The sequence below is a fragment of the Trachypithecus francoisi genome, unplaced genomic scaffold (assembly GCF_009764315.1).
Source record: "Trachypithecus francoisi isolate TF-2019V2 unplaced genomic scaffold, Tfra_2.0 Lachesis_group2, whole genome shotgun sequence".
In the NCBI taxonomy this organism is placed as follows: domain Eukaryota; kingdom Metazoa; phylum Chordata; class Mammalia; order Primates; family Cercopithecidae; genus Trachypithecus; species Trachypithecus francoisi.
Genome location: NW_022681465.1, coordinates 103,202,266 through 103,225,264, shown reverse-complemented (window position 1 = coordinate 103,225,264; position 22,999 = coordinate 103,202,266). Strand labels below are relative to the sequence as shown.

The following is a 22,999-nucleotide window of genomic DNA, read 5'->3' as shown; positions in this document are numbered from 1 at the left end:
ACTCTAGCCTAGGTGACAGAGTGAGACCTTGTCACACACATACATACAAAAAAAAAAAAAGAAAGAAAAATAAATTCTTTTTAGTCCTGAAACTGTAACGTGTAATACGGCTGTTACTATACAGTACGTTTTTAAAATCAACAGGTAAACTTATATAGATGCATTTGTAGAAAAACAGACTTAAAATCATTTAAGTGTCAAACTAAAGAATGATCCGTAAAACGAATAAACAGTTATTATGTAAACAGGGGCAGATTCTAAAGACATTCAGAAAACCGCCACAAAACCAAACCAAACAACCAACAGCAAGGCAAACCTACAAACTGCCCTGTACCAAATTTTAAGTATAACCTAAAAATAAAACAATTTCTTAAGACTTTTGATATAGCAATCATATAGAAGTCTATTCAGCAGGGTATGTGGAGCTATATTAAAATTCTACTATCACTTAAACCCTCATTAGACAAATCCATCCTCCTCTTAACACTACTGGAAACAAGGCACTTTTGCATTATTATTTAGCATTTTTTTTTTTTTTTTTTTTTTTTTTTTTTTTTTGAGACGGAGTTTCGCTCTGTCGCCCAGGCTGGAGTGCAGTGGCCGGATCTCAGCTCACTGCAAGCTCTGCCTCCCGGGTTCACGCCATTCTCCTGCCTCAGCCTCCCAAGTAGCTGGGACTACAGGCGCCCGCCACCTCGCCCGGCTAGTTTTTTGTATTTTTTTAGTAGAGACGGGGTTTCACCATGTTAGCCAGGATGGTCTCGATCTCCTGACCTCGTGATCCACCCGTCTCGGCCTCCCAAAGTGCTGGGATTACAGGCTTGAGCCACCGCGCCCGGCCCTATTTAGCATTTTTAAACCTATTACCCCAATTTCTAATTGTTTTATACAGTATACTCCCCATACCTGCTGAGAAAACAAAGATGTCTAGATATGGTACTCTAAAGCTACAGTGTTTATGAAGCAGGAGATTCAAAACCACTAGGAATTACGTAAAAGCATATATCTAGATTCTAAAAACTTTTTTATACCTTTGCTTTAGTCATTCTAAGAAGTATCAGAGCATTCATGTGAAATGCTGTTGTAGTTTCCACACCAAGTATACTTAAAGAATACCATATGAAAGGGGATATACTTGCTGCCTTTGTAAGATCTATACTCCTAAAGTAGCAAATGCTAACTATTCACATCTCCCAAAACATCTTAATTTCCAAATAAACGCTAACCTATTGATTGTAACTATGCTACACATTATTTTCCATAATAGTTCTTAACAGATACTTACTGGTTTGTTTAAATGATGTCCTACTGAATCTGCTAATGTTCCTATGGCATCATAAAGAATGAGCAGGTTCTTATGCTGGTATTTACTAAATGCAAAAACCAGAGTATCAAGTATATAAGCAAGGTAAGGAACAAGTTCTGTACAAGCCTCCTCTTCTAGGGTAGCAAAGGCACTGTTAAAAAAAAAAAAAAAAAACACTTATTGACTGCAAGACCTATCTAACTCTTAATTTCTAAAATGTTTATGTTCTGTTTTACCCAATCAGAAATTTCCTAAAATGGTCTAAACCATCTGTTAATGAAAGCCCTGGTCATCAGCACTGTGAATTATTTACCCACTTCTTCTATAGCACTTGCCATAAATGATAATTATGTTGTTGCTTTGTATTTCCTACTAGCCTGTATGCCTCAAGATGGCAGGGACTGTAAACTCAGCACTTAGTATATGCTTAACAATTAATAGCTTAAAAAAACCCAAAAACCAGATACTGAATGAATAAATTATAGGATCTGAAACATAATCTATATCCTCCCTCCCTTAAAATTATTTAGTGCTATATTAATCACTATAGCCCCCCGTTCAATTTTCTTTCATCTCACTAAGAGTATCTTCCAGATATGACTGCTTCAGATGGATTAAGGTCAAACTCAAATTTACTTTCCCTGCCAGGTGCGGTGGCTCATGCCTGCAATCCCAGCACTTTGGGAGGCCAAGATGGGTGGATCACTTGAGGTCAGGAGTTTGAGACCAGCCTGGCCAATATGGCAAAACCCCATCTCTACTAACAATACAAAAATCAGCTGGGCATGGTATCGCACACCTGTTGTCCCAGCTACTCAGGAGGCAGAGGCAGGAGAATCGCTTGAACCCGGGAGGCGGAGATTGCAGTAAGCCAAGATCGTCCCACTGCACTCTAGCCTGGGCGACACAGCGAGACTCCATCTAAAAAAAATAAAATGAAATTTTACTTTCCTTTGTTCAATAGTTTTTCTTCCTACTATATCAAGGTCAACGGTAAAAGCAAATCTACTAGAAAAAGTAAGAACTATAAACATAAGCAGAAGGCCCTTTTAAAATATAAAGGTTTGTTCCAGGAAACTAGAATATTTGCAGTAATAATAGCAACTGCTGCTTTGATATGAAGAGATAGCCTCCAAAGCAACCAACAGAATGGCTACTGGAGCAGAACTACTAAGCACTCAAGACCTGTAACTGGTAAGTAACAGACCACAGGTCCCTGTGGGACTTTCTAAGTTACGGTGGTTGACCTGTAGTCTAAAGATGTCAATCTGCTCAAACTTTGTTATTCCTTCAAGAGTAGGAGTCCTGTCATCACTACTTCAGATGTTTGAGAGAATTAGGGTGTAAGATAATTCTGTTATAATAACCACTGAGTGGGAAAAATGGGCCAAGGAAGAAACAGCTAAGATTGATGTTGTCACATTTAGATCTACAAAATCATCAGGTAAAACCTGTATGACAAAATTCTCCTGGCCAAACAAAAAGTATAAAATATGCTAATATGCAAACCCAAAAGCTACAGATCCTGCAAAAAACTTCACCAAGAAGAAAAAAGAAAACTAAGCTTTCCGACGTAACTGGGAAATTTTCAATTACGAAACACTTCATTAAAGGTTTAACACCAAGACTCCATCAGAAGGTTGAAAATTAGTTTTTCACTCCCACAAAGAATACTGTGTTATGAATCTGTCCCACCTGCAGGCAGCTTCTTGTACTCTCTTGTTGCTATCCAGGATGCGCTTTAGCAATTCTGTCATTAATGGCTTCAGGTACGTGTCTGGTGGCTGGCTGACTACCCAGTGTGCATAGCGGCTAAGAGTCCAGCATGTTATGGAACGCACAAGAGCCTTTTTATCAGAGAGGCACTGAATAAGGTGAGGAATAAGCTCAGGCAAGTATGGAATCATGCCCTGCATGCAACCTAGAAAAAAAATAAATCTTTCAAAATGCTAAAATTTGGTTAACATTATTTTGGTTGATCATGAAAATAAAACATGTATCTATGAAAAAATCCAAACTATTTCTACTGCTATAAATATACTACAGTAACCTATACCAAATTTTTAAAACCCTGAAGTTAGAGCTACTTGCTCCCAAGCATCTTATAATAGGGTTAGGACCTCATTTTATCTCTGCTACACAAATTATAGCTTTCAGAAATGCCTATAACGTGTTTCAATTTCTTCTAATAGATGTTTACTGCCAGGACAGAATCAATAATAACCCTTCATAGAGAATGATGACAGTCTTGCCTTATTGTGTTTCCTATATTTACCTAAGGAATCAAGGATTTTTTCTTTTTTTTTAAAGCAATGGGGATGCTTCAGACATCAGAGCCTTTCATTCTGTTCCCTTAATTTTTTTTGTTATTTTTTATTGAGACGGGGTTCTTGCTCTGTTGCCCAGGCTGGAGTGCAATGGCACCATCTCAGCTCACTGCAACTGCCACTTCCCAGGTTCAAGCAATTCTCCTGCCTCAGCCTCCCAAGTAGCTGGGACTATAGGCGCGTGCCACCACACCCAGCTAATTTTTGTATTTTTAGTAGAGACGTGGTTTCACCATGTTGGCCAGGCTGGTCTCGAACCCACCTCAGGTGATCCACCCACCTAGGCCTCCCAAAGTGCTGGAATTACAGGTGTGAGACAACATGCCTGGCCTCTGTTACTTTTATTATAACAAACACATTTTGCAAAATATCTGGCTGGGGTTAGAAGCCAGCATATGGCTGTTTAATACCAGTTATCTGCTTCAAAACAGAAATTCCTTAAAGTAGCCTAGCCTTATTAGTACCTAATAGTAGTAGTAAGAAGCCAACTTACATAATTCAAGCTGGACTTAGACTTACCTTCAGCAATTGCTCCTAAAACCAAGATGCCTGATTCTTTAACAACCCATTCATGATGAAAAAGTAATTCTTTCAAAAGGGGCAAAATATGTGGCAGCAGCTCATCACGATACACATTTGCAAGAACATCCAGGGCAGCAGCAGAACATTTTCCTAAGGAAATATTTAATTCAAAAACATTACATTAACCTCTTATTACTTATATATTAAAATATGTACTGTATATGTAACTCTACTCATATCTCTAATATAGAGTTTTAAAGTAAGAATTCAATTGAATAGGAGGTAGTCTGTCACATGCAAACATTCTCTGTGTTTTTCTTTTTTTCTTTTTTGAGACAGAGTCTTGCTCTGCTGCCCATGCTGGAGTGCAGTGGCACATTTTTGGCTCACTGCAAGATCCGCCGCCCAGGTTCGAATGATTCTCCCATCTTAGTCTCCTGAGTAGATGGGATTACAGGTGTACGCCACAACGCCCAGCTGATTTTTGTATTTTTAGTAGAGACGAGGTTTCACCATGTTGGCCAGGATGGTCTCTAACTCCTGACCTCATGATCCGTCCACCTTGGCCTCCCAAAGTGCTGGGATTACAGGTGTGAGCCACCATGCCCAGTCGAAAACATTTTCTATTAAGATGAATATTTTTTATGACAAGAACTTACTTGGCAAATTAATTGTGAAGACATTGTATTCTGTACATAACTGTCATACTATAATTCTGCCTATACAGAAAAACTAAAATACTGTGCCGCTCCAGTCAATGCTTCTAATATAACCACTCAATATGATACAATCATATTACAATCATGATTACAATCAATGTTACAATCATGCAAAAAACATACATTATTAATTCTGCTTAACATTTCTAGCAGCAGATCATCTAGAATTAAATACACAATTACTCAGCTAGAATTTAGACACAAAAATTGGAACAAAAGTCACTGGCACATGAAACATAACACATGCTAGAAAATACTCTTTACAGGCAAAGAATTAACTATGGGACTATAAATCAACCCAGACTTTATTATCATAATAATTTAGACAAGAGCAACAAAATCGAAAAATATCATTTAACTGTGATGGGTAGGAACATGTTCCTAAAAGTTCATGTGTTGGAAATCTAATCCCTAAAGCAACAAAGATGGGAGATGGGACCTAATAAGAGATGATTAGGTCTTAAGGGTTCTGCCCTCATAAATGGTTTAATGTTATTATTACAGGAGTGGGTTAGCTATCAAAAGAGCTGACTTATTGTAAGTGTGAATTGAGCTCTCTCTTATGTGTGTCTTTCTGTCATCAGATGTTGCAAGAAAGTTCTCACCAGATGCAGCCCCTCCACTCTGAACTTCAGGTATCCTGTTATAGTAGCACAGAATGGACTAAGAAAATATCAAAAAATTTCAAAAATCAAAATATCAAAAAAAATCAAAAACTAGGCATAGCAAATGATGAATCACAAACTACTAGACAATAATAAAATCCTTAAAAAAAAAAAAACAAAACACCATTACATTGGCCAGAAATTAACATCTTACCTATCAGTAAGGATCTTAGTTATAACGCATGGTAGATCCATACAACTAAACAGTACACTGACATGTAACAAAAGGAAATCTAAATCTGTATGTACTGATGAAGAATGAGGCTTGTGATATACAGAAAGAAAGCAGCAGAGTACATATAATCTGATTTCACTTTTAGAAATTTGGCTTCACCTCCAGTTATCTGTGTAATGATCTTGAGCCATCCTGCTCCCCCAGTCTGAAAGTAGGGATACACTGGGAGATAATCTGTAATAGTAGTGAACACCATGGGTTGTCTTAACAAGTGAGACTCGGGTCCCAATACTAGATATGCTTTCAGTACTAGCTATGCTAACCTTGGGTAAATTTGTCTTTCTGCAGTTTTCTTACCTATTTCAAGGTTGTTGGAAATCTTAAATATAAATATGACTTTATTCTTACTTATGATTAAATAAGACTTTCATATGCATGTAAAGTCCTTGGCCTAGTGCCTGGCACATTAGGCATTCTAAATAGAATGTTAGCTATAGGAAGCTGAAGAGGCAATAGAGGACTCAGCATTATCTAAAAAAACGAATGACACAGCCCAGACTAATAATGTCTGTCCTTAACTGTTTTATTCACAGTTATTAGAAAGCCCAATACTTTGAACTAGAGTAGGGGCTCTAAATTGGGGGCGATTTTGCTCCCCCAGGGGATATCTAGCAATGCCTGGAGGCATTGCTGGTTGTCACAACTGTGTTTGTGCTGCTGGCATCTTTGGGTACAGGCCAGGGATGCTGCTTAACATCCCACAATGTGCAGGACAGCACCCACAACAAAGAATTACGTGCATGATGTGGCATTCACATGTAGGAAAAAAAAAAAAAAACTTATGTGGCCCAAAATGCCAATAGTGCCAAGGCTGAGAAACCCTGAACTAGAGCAGTAGAGGTTTAAAAACCAGCAAGCAAGCAAGCAAAATCAGAACACAGGTGTTTAGGTTCATCCCCAATTAGGAAGTGTGGGCCAGAATGCTAGCTCCACAGGTGATTTGATTTGCAGCTAAGGTTGGAAATTAACATATTTTAAAAAGCATATTTCATAAGTTTTTTTTTATTTTTTATTTTTTTATTTTTTTCAGACTGAGTTTCACTCTTGTTGCCCAGGCTGGAGTGCAATGGCACGATCTCGGCTCACCGCAACCTCTGCCTCCCAGGTTCAAGCAATTCTCCTGCCTCAGCCTCCGTAGTAGCTGGCATTATAGGCATGTGCCACCACGCCCGGCTCATTTTGTATTTTTAGTAGAGATGGGGTTTCTCCATGTTGGTCAGGGTGGTCTCAAACTCCCGACTTCAGGTGATCCACCCACCTTGGCCTCCCAAAGTGCTGGGATTACAGGCGTGAGCCACCGCGCCCGGCTTCATAAGTTTTGAACATAACAAAACAACTTATATTATTTTAGAATTACCTATGATAGCCAATTCTCATGCAAATTACCACACAAAAAACACTCATGTTAGAAAAACCAAAAAAGCTTGTGGTAATGTTCTTACAGTATTAACACAAACAGCCTTTTGAGAAATGGTAGTTTAAGAATACAATAATGATAAAATAAGAGCAGGCCCACCAGGAAAATGCAAACCAAAACCACAAAATACCACCTCACATCCACTGGAATGACTATAATAATAAAGAGATAATAATAAGGCAAGTGAGCATGTGAAGAAACTGGAACCCTTCAGACAATGGTGCCAGGAAAGCAGAATGGTGCAGTCACTTTGGAAAACATCAATTTCTCAAAAGGTTAAATATATGGTTACCATATGACCCCAACAATCCTTCTCCAGAGTGTTTACCCAAGATAACTGAATACATGTTGGGCCAGACACAGTTGCTCACGCCTGTAATCCTAACACTTTGGGAGGGCAAGGCGGGTGGATCGCTTGACTCCAACAGTTCAAGACCAGCCTGGGAAACAGGGCAAAACCGTCTCTACAAAAAAAACAAAAACAAAACCAAAAACAAAACCAAAAACACCCCAAAAATCAGCCAAGTGTACTGCACACCTGTAGTCCCAGCTACTTGCGGAGCTGAGGTGGGAGGATCACCAGAGCCCAGGGAGATCAAGGCTGCAGTGGGCCATGACTGTGCCATTGCATAATCACACCAGCCTGGGTGACAGAGACCCTGTCTCAAAAAAAAAAAAAAAAAAAAGTCTACACACAAAAATTGTACATGAGTATTTATAGCATCACAACTCAAAAGCCACAAAAAGAGAAACACAAATATCCACCACCAATGAATGGATAACTAATATGTGGCATATTACTACAATGAAATATTATTTCATAATACAAGTGAATGCTACAACATGAACTGTGAAAACTTTATGCTAAGTCAAAGAAGATGGTCACAAAGGACAATGCATTGTATGACTCCATTTATACAGAATGTCTAGAATAGGCAAACCCAGAGACAGAATATTGACTAGTAGTTGCCCAGAGCCAGTAAACAATAGGGAGTTACTGCTGAAGGGTATGGGTGATGAAAACATTCTACAACTGACTGTGGTAATGGTTGAACAGTTCTCTGAATATACTAAAAACCAATGAATTGTATACTTTAATGGGTAGTAAACTGGACAGATGAATTATACCCCAATAAAGTTGTTACCACAGCAGGCAACTGTGCTTTTCCCTTTCTGACTTACTTAGATTCCAGTCAGAAATTGTATCATCATCATCAATTTCATCATCATCATCATCTTCCTCTTCAATTCCATCTTCATCATGCTGCTGAGCCACCGTCCTTGATCGGTGAAAACGTGGCCGTATATCCTGTTCGCTATCAGGAATCGTTTCATCTTCTTCAACATCACCCTGTTGTTTTTTTTTTAAGATAAATTTTTGGTGGCATTCATTATAGGCTAATAACATGTACATGAGTAAGAGAAACAGAATATCCAGAGATGGGGTCATGCGCAGGATTCTGAAGTACACTTCCAGAGTGATTAAGAACCACGCCCATGTACAGAACATATTCCTTACGGAGGGGCGAACAGACTGACATAACACACCTGTTAGGTTATATGGCCCTTTCGGCCAACTACATGGCCTCCATTGGCTGGTATAATCTAAGTGTACCTGAATCATATTCAGAGCAGCATATATAAGAATATTTTAAAAATAACTCCAAGTAATTAAGGGGAAATTAATAATAACCCTACCAATGTCACCATCTAGTACCAAATTAAGCAAGAATTTATCATTACTCAAACTTATGCTTCTAACTTTAAACTTCTATAACCTATTATAGACAATAGGAAGTCTATTTACTAGAGATCTATCCTCAATGAATGTTTTATTGGCCAAATTCAAAGATGTACTAAATCAATATAAAAATCATGTTCCCTATTCATCAAAAAAACCTTCCTTACCTTAAGTAGGATAATATCTATATCTGAGTACTTCATGCCATTCACTAACACAGGAATCAACCTATAAAGAAAGAAATTCATGAAACAAAGTCCTAAAGATCTCAACAGAATAATTAGTAAGTCTTAACCTTATGTGTACTAATAAAACCAATGAGATAATTAACGGTAATATTGTCTTTGAACTTATTCAGTGACAAATATCTGCTCTCATTAACTGAAGAAATGCTAATAGAGAAAAGGAAGCGGCCGGGCGTGGTGGTTCAAGCCTGTAATCCCAGCACTTTGGGAGGCCGAGACGCGCAGATCACGAGGTCAGGAGATCGAGACCATCCTGGCTAACACGGTGAAACCCCGTCTCTACTAAAAAAAAATACAAAAAACTAGCCGGGCGAGGTGGCGGGCGCCTGTAGTCCCAGCTACTTGGGAGGCTGAGGCAGGAGAATGGCGTAAACCCGGGAGGCAGAGCTTGCAGTGAGCTGAGATCCGGCCACTGCACAGCCGGGGCGACAGAGTGAGACTCCGTCCCAAAAAAAAAAAAAAAAAAAAAAAAAAAAAAAAAGAGAAAAGGAAGCAGTGAAATACAAAATCCCCTGGATAGGTTTAAGAAATGTGATGTGGGCCAAACTTTCATGCTCAAAGTCCTTCTAAATTCAAAAATAGAAAGATTAGTAGTAAACATTATAGTTAGCATAATTTAACTAGGTAAGACTTACAATACATAGAACTCTATTTTGTAAGCTACAGGCATTTTGCAGGAGAAACAGGTGTATCTGGATCACTAACAGTTAATCACTGATGATCTTTGTCAACAACTTCAGAGAAATGGTGAGGACAGACATCAGAATGTAAGATAATGAAGAGTTAACAAGATGTGGGTTAAAGAAGTGAAGACAGTAAGTCCCACTCAAAAAAAGTTTGAGTTGTTTTTTTGAAGACAGAAAAAACTGCAGCAAGTTATAAAGTTATGGAAAATGAGGCAACAGGGAGAAGCTAGGAGTGAATATTTATCTGGTACAGTGAGGTCTCGGGATACAAAAAATTTATACTATACAGACCTTAAGTTTGGTTAGGAGAGGACAACTCATATGAAAATATTATCTGTAAGTTTTGGGGCAAGATAATGGGTCACCTGCTTTCTTTATAAGCATTAAGAGCTCAAAGTGCATTAACAGAACATCAAAAGAGTGACAAAGGTTTCAAACAGTTGCTCTTGGTGACTAAAAGATAAAAGCTGATCTGGAACACGAATTAGCAGATTGTGAAGGGTCCACTTGTGGTTGATGACCACAGATTTCTATAGCCAACAATCCCCCTGGGGGAGTGTAATTTTCCCCAAAGGCATTCGACAACCTGGTTAAAGAAAAGAGTTCAGAGTTCAATTAGTCTAGAGTAGGGTAGACAGAAGTTTCGGGTTAGTAGGGTTTATTCATGGCTCTGATGTTTGTCACATAAAGAGAATAAAAATAATCAGATTAGGTTAGGCAAGTGGATCACAAGGTCAGGAGTTCGAGACCAGCCTGGTCAACATAGTGAAACCTTGGTCTCTACTAAAAATACAAAAATTAGCCAGACATGGTGGCGCGCACCTGTAGTGCCAGCTACTCGGGAGGCTGAGGCAGGAGAATCGCTTGAACCTGGGTGGTGGAGGTTGTAGTGAGCTGAGATCGCGCCACTGCACTCCAGGCTGGGCAACAGAGCGAGACTCCATCTCAAAATAATAATAATAAAAAAGAATCAGATTAGAACACAAAGAGGTCAAGGGCCTTGGAATGGGGTGGCAGATGGGCCTAGCAAGGTTTGCAAGAAATAAAGGACTGGCTGGTAAGGCTGGGCAAATAAGAAAAAATGAGGCCAGAAAATAAGACACGGAAATTAACTGTGACCATGTGGCAATCTGGCATGTGCCTGGCAATCATGCTAGGCAAATTATTATTTTTGAACAGGTCTAATTGTGAAGATTTCTCCTGAAGCCCCCATGTAGCCATTAAAAACAATAGTTTTTTTTTGTTTTTTGTGTTTTTTTTGAGATGGAGTCTTGCTCGTCACCCAAGCTGGAGCGTAATGGTACGATCTTGGCTCACTGCAACCTCTGCTTCCCAGGTTCAGGCTATTCTCCTGCCTCAGCCTCCCAATTAGCTGAGACTACAAGCATGCACCACCAAGCCTGGCTAATTTTTTATATTTTTAGTAGAGATGGGGTTTCACCATGTTGGCCAAGCTAGTCTTGAACTCCTGACCTCAGGTGATCCACCTGCCTTGGATTCCCAAAGTGCTGGGATTACAGGCGTGAGCCACTGCACCTAGTCAAAAAATGAGTTTTTTAATGCAACATCACATAAAGGTAGTAATATAGGCAATAAACGTTTACTGACTACTTAAATATGGCCTGAGCACTGGGTTGTTTTACATGGAAAAGCCACACAACAGTCCTATAAGACATTAATGTACAAGAATAAAGGTGGGAAAAAGCCAAAACAATTTTGTAAAAACAAGAGAAATCAAGAGCTGCTATACCAGATTACAAAATACATTAATGTTCAATAATATAGTACTAGTTAAAAAAAAAGAACAGACTATATAGCCCAGAATGATAATAGAACTTAATATCCTCCCTGTTACATTGGTGCATTTTTTTTTTCTGAGACAGGGTTTCACTCTGTTGTCCAGGCTGGAGTGCAGTGGTGCCATCTTGGCTCATGGCTCACTGCAGCTTCTGCCTCCTGGGTTCAAGTGACTCTCCTGCCTCAGCCACCCAAGTAGCTGGGATTACAGGCATATGCTGCCATGCCCAGCTAATTTTTGTGTTTTTGGTACAGACAGGGTTTCACCATGTTGCCCAGGCTGGTCTTGAACTCCTGAGCTCAAGCCATCTGCCTGTCTCTTGCTCCCAAAGTGCTGGGGTTACAGGCATTGAGTTACTGTGCCCAGCCTACAATGGTGCTTTCTAAATGAGTTTTTATTTATGAGCGATCTTGTAACACATAACAATTTTAATTCCTATGCAAACGCTTTTTGCTCGTATTATACTAAGCAAGTGTGGTTAACAACTAGGAAAAACAAGTTATTTCATTGTGCATCAGATTGATGATGATATTCTGCTATCCATTAACTAAAACAATAAAAACAGCTGCATTTTATATATAAAAATGGCTCCCACCGGGTGCAGTGACCCATGGCTGTAATCCCGATGCTTTGGGAGGCCAAGAAGTATGGATTGCTTGAGGCCAGAGGATCAAGACCAGCTTGGGCAATACAGTGAGACCTCCTCTCACAGTAGTAGGGAAGACATAAGTCAAACTCAGTCATGACCGGCTTGAGTTGTTTAATGTTGGCACTAATTAGTACAGCAAAATGGGTGGTGCTGATCTTTTAATTTCCTGCTTGTTTTAGGAATATCTGGATTATATTAGTACAGTAATAGAGTTAAGAGTACCTAGTTGTAATTCCGTATTTTCAACATCATCTCTAAAGTTACAGCCTAGGTTTTCATTAATAAAATCTCTGGAGTGAAGCACCTGCTGCTGAAGTTTGGGGGCAAATAACTGAAGCCTGGTGGGAATAGGAGTTCTAAAAAAGTATGTCTGGAAGACTGTGGCCCAAGGCCTTTTCTGCTGGCTAAAAGCAGGGCCTCCAGAACCAAAGGAAACACATAGCTCTTCTTAAAATTGAAGCTGTTAATGCATGAGGTGAAACAGAATTCTCTTTGGGCAAGAGATGTGCTTATGTATATAAAACAAAGAAAAATACAGAGATTCCTGGTGGCAAACCAAACAAAGCCAGAGTAATCTGGGCCCACGGCAACAGTGCCATGGTTCATGCCAAATTTCAGAGCAATCTTCCTGTTGAGGCCATTGAAAACAAAATCTGAGTGATGCTATACCCCTCAAGGATTTAAACTAATGAAAAGTCAATAAATAAAAGTGGATTTCTGCTCTTGAAAAAAAGAAAATCTCTGCAGTTTTTATAAAAATTATTATCTATGACTTTTAGAATTGTATGACCCCATAGAAACCCAAACGTATCATTAAAGTGGTATTACAAAGTAAAGAGGAAAGGAAAAATAATTAATAGATTTCCTAAAGAGAAAAAAATCCAGTCAGTGTATTTGGAGGGTAAGGTTAAGCAAGATATAATGTGCCTTGCTTAAAATTTAATTTAATTAAAATTAAACACTACATCTTGCTTAACCTCACAACAATAAAGTGACTTTATTGTTGCTTTCTTGATGGAAAGAAAAAACTCAGTTGACCATAGGACAATAAGAACATTCAAGTACCATAAACATTTGAAAAAGAAAAAAAAGAAACAAAAACCCTTTACTATTAAGACATATTAAAATAATTTTTTTTTTTCTTATCCAGATGACTAAGATTTGAGACATTAAAATTCATGGCTGCCAAAGCTGTGATAGACACACAGTGGCGCATGCAGTTCTATAAATTCCCTAGAGAACTATTTGGAATATTGTGAAAAATCATTAAAATGCTCATATACTTTGACTCTGGGGGAAAAAAATCACTCCTAGTAATCACAACAAAAAGGAAAAACCTTTTACTGACAAAGAAGGATATTCACTCCAGGATTATTTATGGGGGGGGAAAAAGCCAAAACAACCTAAATATTCAATGGCAGAGAACAGTCTTTCTCTCTCTATACTATACACAAATACAATCATCAATTATGTAAATATGGTTATGTATACCATGATGGAATAGCATACCTCCACTGAGGTTTTAAAGACTAATGACATGGAGGAAAGCACACAGCATATAACAACTAAAAAGAACAAACCATTAAATAGCATATTTAAAATTTTAAGCAGTAACTACAGGCGAGATGTCATGTTAATGCATTATATATTATTAAATCCAATTCCTTCTCAAACACCCTGAATACATGCTATTTAGTATATGGTACGTTCACAGAAAAGAACATTAAAAGATGACAGCAAAAATACTGCCAGTGATTACTCAGAGTGGTGAAAATGCAGAAAATATAAAATTTTCTGCAATTTAGTTTTCTCCCATGAGCTTATATTACTTTACTTGAGAAAAATGGGTTTAACATTAAGTTAACTAAATTTTGTTGCATCACAACTAGTGGGAAATTATTTCTTGGAAAAAAAGCCTCATAAGAGTCTGTGGTTAAATAATAAGAATTAAAAAAAAAAACCCAAAAAAAAAAAACCAAAAAAAACCCCCCAGAATACTGTGCTGTAAATTATCCAAAATCAATTGTAATTTAAAATAGGCAATTGCTTTTTGAAAAATCTCTTTACTAACAATAAAATTAAGTCTGGCTTCTTTAGAATCTCACTCCCTGATGGCAAAAGAATGAATTTTATAAAAATACGAAAACGAAGAATCACTTAGAAATTAAAGAACAAGGCAGCATTTATAAGAAGGAACACTTACTTAGGAAGATGCCTTACGAGTACATCTTTGCATATTGGCTGTTCAGCTAGAGTTAGCCAAAATTCACAGGCTTCTAAAGCCACGTTTTCGTCTTGATCTTGAGTCCTCTGTAACATGTACTGGAAACACAAGATCCTTACTATTAGTCAGTTTAAATCACACAATTAATATCAATTCAGTCCCATTATCAAGCAAGCTTTTGACCTTATGGTTTTCAACCTAGGCATTTGAATTTTTTAAAAGTTTCCTAGGTGACTATAAAATACGGTTAAATTAAAGAAATACTGATTTAAAATGTTACCCAATGAAAAGTGTTCAGTGAATGTATTACGTTTCTGTGTAGTTTTTTTATGATACCACTGAGATTTCTGAAATGTGAATGTTAATCAAATATTAAGCCTTCTTAGAACATAAAAATAAAAATTAAGAATTCCATTATATATTTCTTAAAATGAAGACTCTATAAAAGAACTGTAACATTATAAATTAGGCTCCCCAGCTGTGACCAAGCAACTGATAAAATATTTATTCACTTTAGTTAACACTAAACTTTCAACCAGTCCTGCCTGACTTTTCAAAGAAAAAATAGGCCTACCTTATGCAGCCACGTTTCCTAAAGTTTTAGAACAGGAGTTGCTGCATACCATGAATGCTAGCTTTTTAACAGATCTTAGACTACATCCTTTAAAAAAGATCCTCCCTTCTCTCTACCATATGGAACTTTGGAAGTGAAAAGGAGACTCGAGATAACATACTACTTAAAACACTTCCAAAGTTATACAGTATATACAACTATACCCAGAAATACAAAACTCCCCACAAAGATAACTCATAATTTTAAGACAATCATAATTATTTTATAGTCCCCTCCCCATCGGTATGCTGCATTTTCTATCAGTATTTCTCTTAGGGGAAAGATGAGGAAAGAGCCTTTAAATTGCCAGTGTTACCTCAACTATGTTATGCATGTGAGGAAGCAGGCGATCCATTCGAACTTCGAGCAACATCACAAGCGCTCGGCACACATTTTTCCGTACCTCTGGTTCTTCATCACCAGCTAATGCAAAAAGATTCTGTTGCACAAGAAATAATTTTTTCTAGTTTTAGAAAGGCTTATACACCAATAAGTAATCTGCAAGCTGGTGACATTTAAAGAAACCCTACGAAGATAATGTACCAAAAAGTGACTGAATGGCCTACAATATTAGATTATAAGAATTAAATGTGAAATAACTGACAAAGATGATGATTTTGATAAAAGATGAACAGCTATTCTTTTCTGATAGAGTACAATCAGTTGTATTTCGGGGAAATTTTTAGTTTTTAAGAAACTATGTCATTAGGACATAGGACCATTTTTTTGCTCATCCAGAAGCAGAGACAAAAGACTATTCCCTACCAACTCTGATTTTTAAGGTGAGAGGTGGTAATAGATTCAAGTTCTATAAAAAGGTAATATAGATGCAATAATCGACAAATATTAATATATACTGATTTTCTAACTTAACCCTAAACTGATGTTGTTCAATAAAATTAGTAATAAATATTATGCTGTTCCCTACAAGTATGTCTGCAAGGTAAAAAAACAATGTCTGAATGGACAACAGGCTATTTTGTTTAATCTTCAAAACTCTTAACATGTTATTATTCAATTTTACAAATAAGGAAACACATTAATAGAAGTTAAGTAGCTTGATAACCAGCAGAAGATCTGAATCTGGCTTTCACGGAATCAGAGTTCACACTCATTTCCTTATACCAAACAAGCTTCCACTAGAAGAAAAAGACATCTCTCAGAGTGGGGATGTGAAAGAAAAACACAATGAAGCCTTCCTCATGTCACACATAACAGTCTTACTTTATTTACACATACGTGTACTAAAAGCAGTAAAACAAGCATTTAAAAAATGAGTAAAATCCAATGTTGTCCCACTGTCTTTTTTCAGGAAATCACAGTAATCTCTACAAAATGAACCTGAAGTCTCATTACAAGAAATTCAGAGGAGAAATTCAATGATCAAATGGGACACTATGTGAACTACTATTGCAGCATTTTAAAAATGTTGATTTACCCAAGTCCTGCTTCCACATTTGACCCTCTCAAAACTAGGGAGTTCCTGTTTTAATCATGTGTTTTACCTAGAGAAGAGCACTGTTTTCCTAGCAGGCACTGCCATTAACAGTGCGTCCTCCATTACATTTTATTAAAAGATTTCATTAATTTACTCTAGAGAACAGCAACTGGGTTGGTGGTGGAGATATCCAATGCCATCATCTTGCATTTGTCACTTTTGTTACTACTGTCAATGAATACCCAGCTTTGCCAAGGTTACACATTATAGCCATGTACTGGTAACCAACAAACTTTTCATCAATACATTAGACTTAGCAGACTTGATACCATGGAAACAATGGCAAGTGAAGAAAATTAGTTTACTTATTCACTTGGCAAATTGCTACTGAGGGCCTACTATATGTTAGAGGCACTTCCTCCAGAGGTTTACTGTTTTTTTAGGGTGGAGAATTGGCTAAATTCTGTAGGACTATCAAGTAGTAAACAAATATTAACATATTATTTAATAGTAAAGCAAAATATTTTAAAATGTTAGAAAACGTTTCTGCCTCACTTGCTGAGTACAGTCCTATGAAATTTTTATTTTCAGAGAGAATTCAATTTCATTTATTTTAGATTATATTTCCTTGTAAGGTGCTTGTATGCCTATCACTGTCCCCTTTATTAAACTGTGAAAGAGTAATACAAAAGGAAACACTACGATAATTACAACAGAAATACCACTATTAATACTTTAATAGCTAACATGAAGTACTTGCTTACTCTGTGGCAGGCACTGTTCCAATTTAATCAACTAGGTGTATAACAATCCAACAAGGTAGGTCAATTATTGACTCATTTTACAGATGATATAAAGAAAACATCAGTTAAATAAAGTATCTAAGGTTATAAAGCTACTAAACTGAGAAGCTGGGATTTGAACACCAATAGTCTACTCCAGACCTCTAGTATTACCCACTACATTATACCACCTCTAGACTAGACTAGATTAGACTGAAAGAAAACACCTTGTAGGCATAAAGTTTAAGTATCCCTAGTATCAAGCATGGCATCTGTTCCACAGTAGGTAGTAAGTCAGTAGAACTATTTAAGACACATTTTGGGCCGGGCGCGGTGGCTCAAGCCTGTAATCCCAGCACTTTGGGAGGCCGAGGCGGGCGGATCACAAGGTCAGATCGAGACCATCCTGGCTAACACAGTGAAACCCCGTCTCTACTAAAAAATACAAAAAAACTAGCCGGGCGAGGTGGCGGGCGCCTATAGTCCCAGCTACTCGGGAGGCTGAGGCAGGAGAATGGCGTGAACCCGGGAGGCGGAGCTTGCAGTGAGCTGAGATCTGGCCACTGCACTCCAGCTTGGGTGACAGAGCGAGACTCCGTCTCAAAAAAAAAAAAAAAAAAAAAAAAGACACATTTTGGTCTTAACTTGTAAATGGTTAAAGGATCTTTATGGCTACTACTCTTAGTCTATTGGTAAAAGATGCTCAGAAAGAAGCTGGTCAACTTAAGTGACAAAAAAAAGTAACGTGACCTCCCCCCTCTGCCGACTCTTCCTTATAATTTCCCAACAGTAATATCAGCAGTCTGACTTCTAAGGGACTTTTAAAATTCCATTTCATGAAAATAAAAGTGAAAGTGCTTAAGGAACCTTAACAATCCTTTTAATTGTTATCAAGTAGCAGAGATTTTGAAAAGAAATTGTGGTGCTCATGGTTCCTGGCCAGAAAATTATGCTCATTTCTTTCCGCTTTTATTGGAAAGTTCAAAATGCCTTTAAGAGTCTATTTTTCCTGATGCCTCTAATTTTACAATGGAAACCAATGGAAAATATTGTCCTTGTAGTCTGTGCCTTCAGATTCTACCGATCAACTTAATCTAACCTCACCAATTTTTCACATTTCAAAAACTGCATGAGCTGAGGGACTTGGTTTCCATATGCAATGTGAACAGTATATTGAAGGAAAAAATTTTTAAAGTAGTCAAGATACTAAACACCCCCTGCCACCAAAATCAGTGTTTGTATAATGATACAAGTAGAAAAATTAGTAAAAGAAGTGCTTTCTCAGCTAACAAAAGTTACAATCTATCCCATATCCAGTTTTAATACTATCAGAAATCATTTAAGTAAATATTGACTTTAGAATTATAAGTGATTATTTTGTTTTAAAGCAAAACTACATGCAGTTAGTATCACCTAATCTTCTTAAAAAAAAAGTTGGGGGCTCGGGGGAGAGAGACAAGAACAAGTCTTACCTCAATAAAAGAATCAATGTGCAACATTAGAGCTTGAGTCCTACTGATGATAAACTGATTGACACATGCAACAGCGTGAGACCTAGAAACAAAGTTTAAAATTTAACATATGCTCATTGTAACTTTGTTCTATCTACAGAAAATTGGCAAAAACATTCCTCCATAAAAGTATTACGGTATATGTCTATCAATATACCCACTAAAAATAATAAGTCAAACTCCTGTATCAACAAAGAAAGAATTTGAATGATATATTAAGTGCAAAATGCAAGCTGCAGGGCACCATGTATTTCTAAGCAACTGAAAAATGTTAGAAAGGACATGTGCAAATTTTTAATAGGGCATATCCCTAAAGAGTGGAGGTTGAGTGAGGAGCATAGTTGTTTTTTAGATACCTACAGATTTAAAAATGATAGGTAAACATTCATTTTGAAAGTAAAAATAGAGAATAGTGCATGTGTTCTGGCATATGCAATTCAATTGCTCAGCAGTTCTTATTGGCACCATCTTTAAAAATTTACTCTTAATTCAATCATTTATCACTGTTTTCATTTATCTCATCCAAGCCATGATCTCTGATCTCTTACCAGAGTTAGTGAAATAGGCTGTAACTGGTTTCCCAACTTCCACTGTGCCAAACCCCACTACAGCCTGTTTGACACACACAGACCACACTACACTCTCATTCAGATTGCTGCAATAAAACTTAATCTACTTTTTCTACAAAAGGTCAAACAGTAAATATTTTAAACTTCATGTGCCACATGAACACCTTTGTCATTTTTTTCCCTCTTAATTACAACCTCTTAAATTAAAAAATCATCCTTACCTTGCAGGTCATGGGCTAAATTTGGCTCCATGGGACACAGTTTGCTGACCACTTGCCTAGACATTCCTTTATACTGTGGCTCCTCCCTTACTCCCTAACTTCAATTCCCATCATGCTGCTACAGCCCAAAGTTTCTTTCTTCTGTCACTCTAAAAAGCTGATTCCTAATTCCAGAGCCTTCTCACTTGCTGTTCTGTCTTAAACATTCTTCACCATCTTTCATAGACTCACTTCCTTACTTTGTTCAGTCTTTGTACAAATGTTTCCTTTACAGAGAACCATTTATATAAAGTATCTCTGAATCACTGTCTATCCCTGATCTCATTATTTTTCCATCGTACTTATCACTGTCTGAAATTATATTACTTATTCATTATCTCTCCTGTCTCCTCTTCTGAAATATAACCTCAGGAGAACCTTTGTCTCAACCACTGGGCCAAAAACACAGTTGGTTTTTGGTTCTGCAGTTACAGCAAAGCACATAAACATTTACTAAGGTAACATTAAGTGAAAAAAGCATACTATGGGGAGCTCAACCACTTAAATGTGCAGCACAGGGTAAGCTGCTTATGCTTTAAAGTCTGTTTTTTTTCATTCTATAAAATTACCACTGGCTGGGCGCAGTGGCTCACGCCTGTAATCCTAGCAATATGGGAGGCCAAGGCAGGTGGATCACTTGAGGTCAGGAGTTCGAGACCAGCCTGGCAAACATGGTGAAGCCCTGCCTCTACTAAAAATACAAACATTAGCCAGGCCTGGTGGTGCATGTCTATAATCCCAGCTACTTGGGAGGCTGAGGTAGGAGGCAGGAGAATCTCTCGAACGTGGGTGGCGGAGGTTGCAGTGAGCCAAGATCGGGCCACTGCACTCCAGCCTGGGCGATGGAGTGAGACTCAGTCTCAACAAACAAACAAACAAACAAAAAAAACTCTGTCTCAAAAACAACCACCACCACCACCACCACCTACAATTCATCCATTTGTTGGGGGGATTAAACTAAATGAGCTAATATATATGTTAAGTACTTGGCATAATAAACAAATGGAAAAAAAATACAATAAAGTCTTTTACAGGGCCTTTAAATTAAGGCCCTTTTAACTTGCATTTTTTTGTGTGTGCATGTGAGGCTAAATTTAAAAGGCAGAAATTTATCCTATCCCCAGCCTCCAGAGGCACCTACTACTAGCTTCCCCAAATAATTTTCAGAAACTTGGGAACAGTTAGGATTTACATTTTAAATTAAAAGTAACAGTTTGACACGCTTTCTTTAGAAGTTTAATATAGTTTCTGTACATCAGCAATGAAGAAAAAAACTAGAAAATGTAACTTAAATGCTACCATTTACTATAGTATCAGAAGACCAAGTGCCTGGGAATACATTTAATATAATACGCTCAAGGCCTCTAAAAAGAAAAATATAAAACTTTATTCAAAACAAGCAATTGCCGGGCATAGTGGCTCAGGCCTGTAATCCCAGCACTCTGCGAGGCCAAGGTAGGCGGATCACCTGAGGTCAGGAGTTCGAGACCAGGCTGGCCAACATGATGAAAACCCATTTCTACTAAAAATAAAAAAAATTAGCTGGGAGTGATGGCATGTGCCTGTAATCCCAGCTACTTGGGAGACTGAGGCAGAATAGTCGCTCGAACCCGAGAGGTGGAGGTTGCAGTGAGCAGGGATCATGCCATTGCACCCCAGTCTGGGAGACAAGAGCAAAACTCCGTCTCAAAAAAAAAAAAAAGCAGCAGCAATTAGTATTGTGAAAATGACTATTTCTCCTAAATTGATCTATAATGTTATTCCAATGTAAATTCCAACAAGATTTTTCACAAAACTTGACAATTCTAGAATGTGTAAGGAAGAGAAAAGGCATTCCTACTTTCTACTGTAAGCTCTAAATATCATTTCTCAATAAAAGGAATCAGATGTATGCCAGAAATACAGATGACAAACTTGGAATGCTATGGATATCTGTGTATATAAAACTTCCTTGTATTGATTTCTGGTGATCAAAGGCAATAACAAAGGCAGAATAATTACTCACGTCACGTATTCATAATCAATACCAACTTGTTAATTAGATCTGATACCATATAAATGGCATTTGTTTGTGAAGAATGAATTTTTTTTCCAATATGATCTCTTCCTTATAGATTATAAGAAAATATTTCCCCTAGAAGCAACTGAGATACTTAGTAAGCTCCGAGTAATTCTGCTAAATCATGTATATTTTCAATTCTAATTTCTCGTCCCAAAAGTCTACATATTTCAGGTCAAATTCTGATTTTTAGCCTTTCTTCAACACATATTTTTATAAGGTAAAACTCTTTAAAGTTGTTTTTATTTATTTATGAGACTGAGTCTCACTCTGTCACCCAGGAGGGAGTGCAGTAGCACAATGTCAGCTCACTGCAACCTCTGCTTCCTGGGTTCAAGTGATTCTCCTGCCTCAGCCTCCCAAGTAACTGGGATACAGGTGTATGCCACCATGCCAGGCTAACTTTTGTATTTTTAATAGAGGTCGGATTTTGCTATGTTGGCCAGGCTGGTCTCAAACTTTTAACCTCAGGTGATCCACTGGCCTCGGCCTCCCAAAGTGCTGGGATTACAGGTGTGAGCCACTATGCCCTGCCGTTTATGATTATTTTAAAAGTTCTGCCAAATTTATATGTTGTAAAACTGTAGGCCTTATTTTCATTCCATTTTGGGACAGAATGTAAATTTAACTTGTAAATAGGAGTAACGTCAAACAAAATTTGTTTCAAGTTGAGATAACCCAGAACACAATAAAAATATGGAAAAATTATCTTTATATAGTTTGAGCTGTTTGTACAACTCTTTCCTTGCTGTGTAGAAATTCACTGCAATATGTCATAAACTTTTTTTATTTTAAGATGGAGTTCTGCTCTTGTTGCCCATGCTGGAGTTGCAATGGCGCGATCTCGGCTCACTGCAACCTCTGCCTCCCAGGTTCAAGCAATTCTCCTGCCTCAGCCTCCTGAGTAGCTACAATTACAGGCGCCCGCCACCATGTCCAGCTAATTTTTTGTATTTTTAGTAGAAACAGGGTTTCACCATGTTGGCCAGGCCAGTCTTAACCTCCTGACCTCAGGTGATCCACCGCACCCAGCCTAAACTTTAAGTAACTACAATTTGTTAAAAAAAAGAAAAAAGCCTCAAACGCTCCAATTTTTGCTCTAAGACATACCAGAATTCAATTTGAAGCTTTAATCGTGAAACAGCAATGAAATAAAATAGAGGGCCCATTAATAGACCTATGCACACATATATAACTAAGCATGTAACAGAGGTGACATTTTAAACTGATGGG

General features: G+C 37.7%; 1 protein-coding gene across 7 annotated transcripts in view; it reads right to left on the bottom strand.

Moving 5' to 3' along the window:
• Nucleotides 1-22,999, bottom strand: part of TNPO1 (transportin 1) — a 99,928-nt gene that overhangs the window by 23,176 nt on the left and 53,753 nt on the right. For all 7 annotated transcript variants that reach the window (XR_004429861.1, XR_004429862.1, XM_033179838.1 and 4 more), the window contains exons 7-14: nucleotides 18,840-18,921; nucleotides 15,464-15,586; nucleotides 14,514-14,632; nucleotides 9,100-9,160; nucleotides 8,374-8,542; nucleotides 4,153-4,305; nucleotides 3,002-3,227; nucleotides 1,286-1,457 (exon numbers count right to left, since the gene is read on the bottom strand). Coding sequence is in view for 5 of the 7 variants with exons in the window: in XM_033179838.1 (XP_033035729.1) it covers nucleotides 1,286-1,457; nucleotides 3,002-3,227; nucleotides 4,153-4,305; nucleotides 8,374-8,542; nucleotides 9,100-9,160; nucleotides 14,514-14,632; nucleotides 15,464-15,586; nucleotides 18,840-18,921 (1,105 nt within the window). In the remaining 2 variants the exon portion in view is untranslated. The remainder of the gene's footprint in view (nucleotides 1-1,285; nucleotides 1,458-3,001; nucleotides 3,228-4,152; nucleotides 4,306-8,373; nucleotides 8,543-9,099; nucleotides 9,161-14,513; nucleotides 14,633-15,463; nucleotides 15,587-18,839; nucleotides 18,922-22,999) is intronic.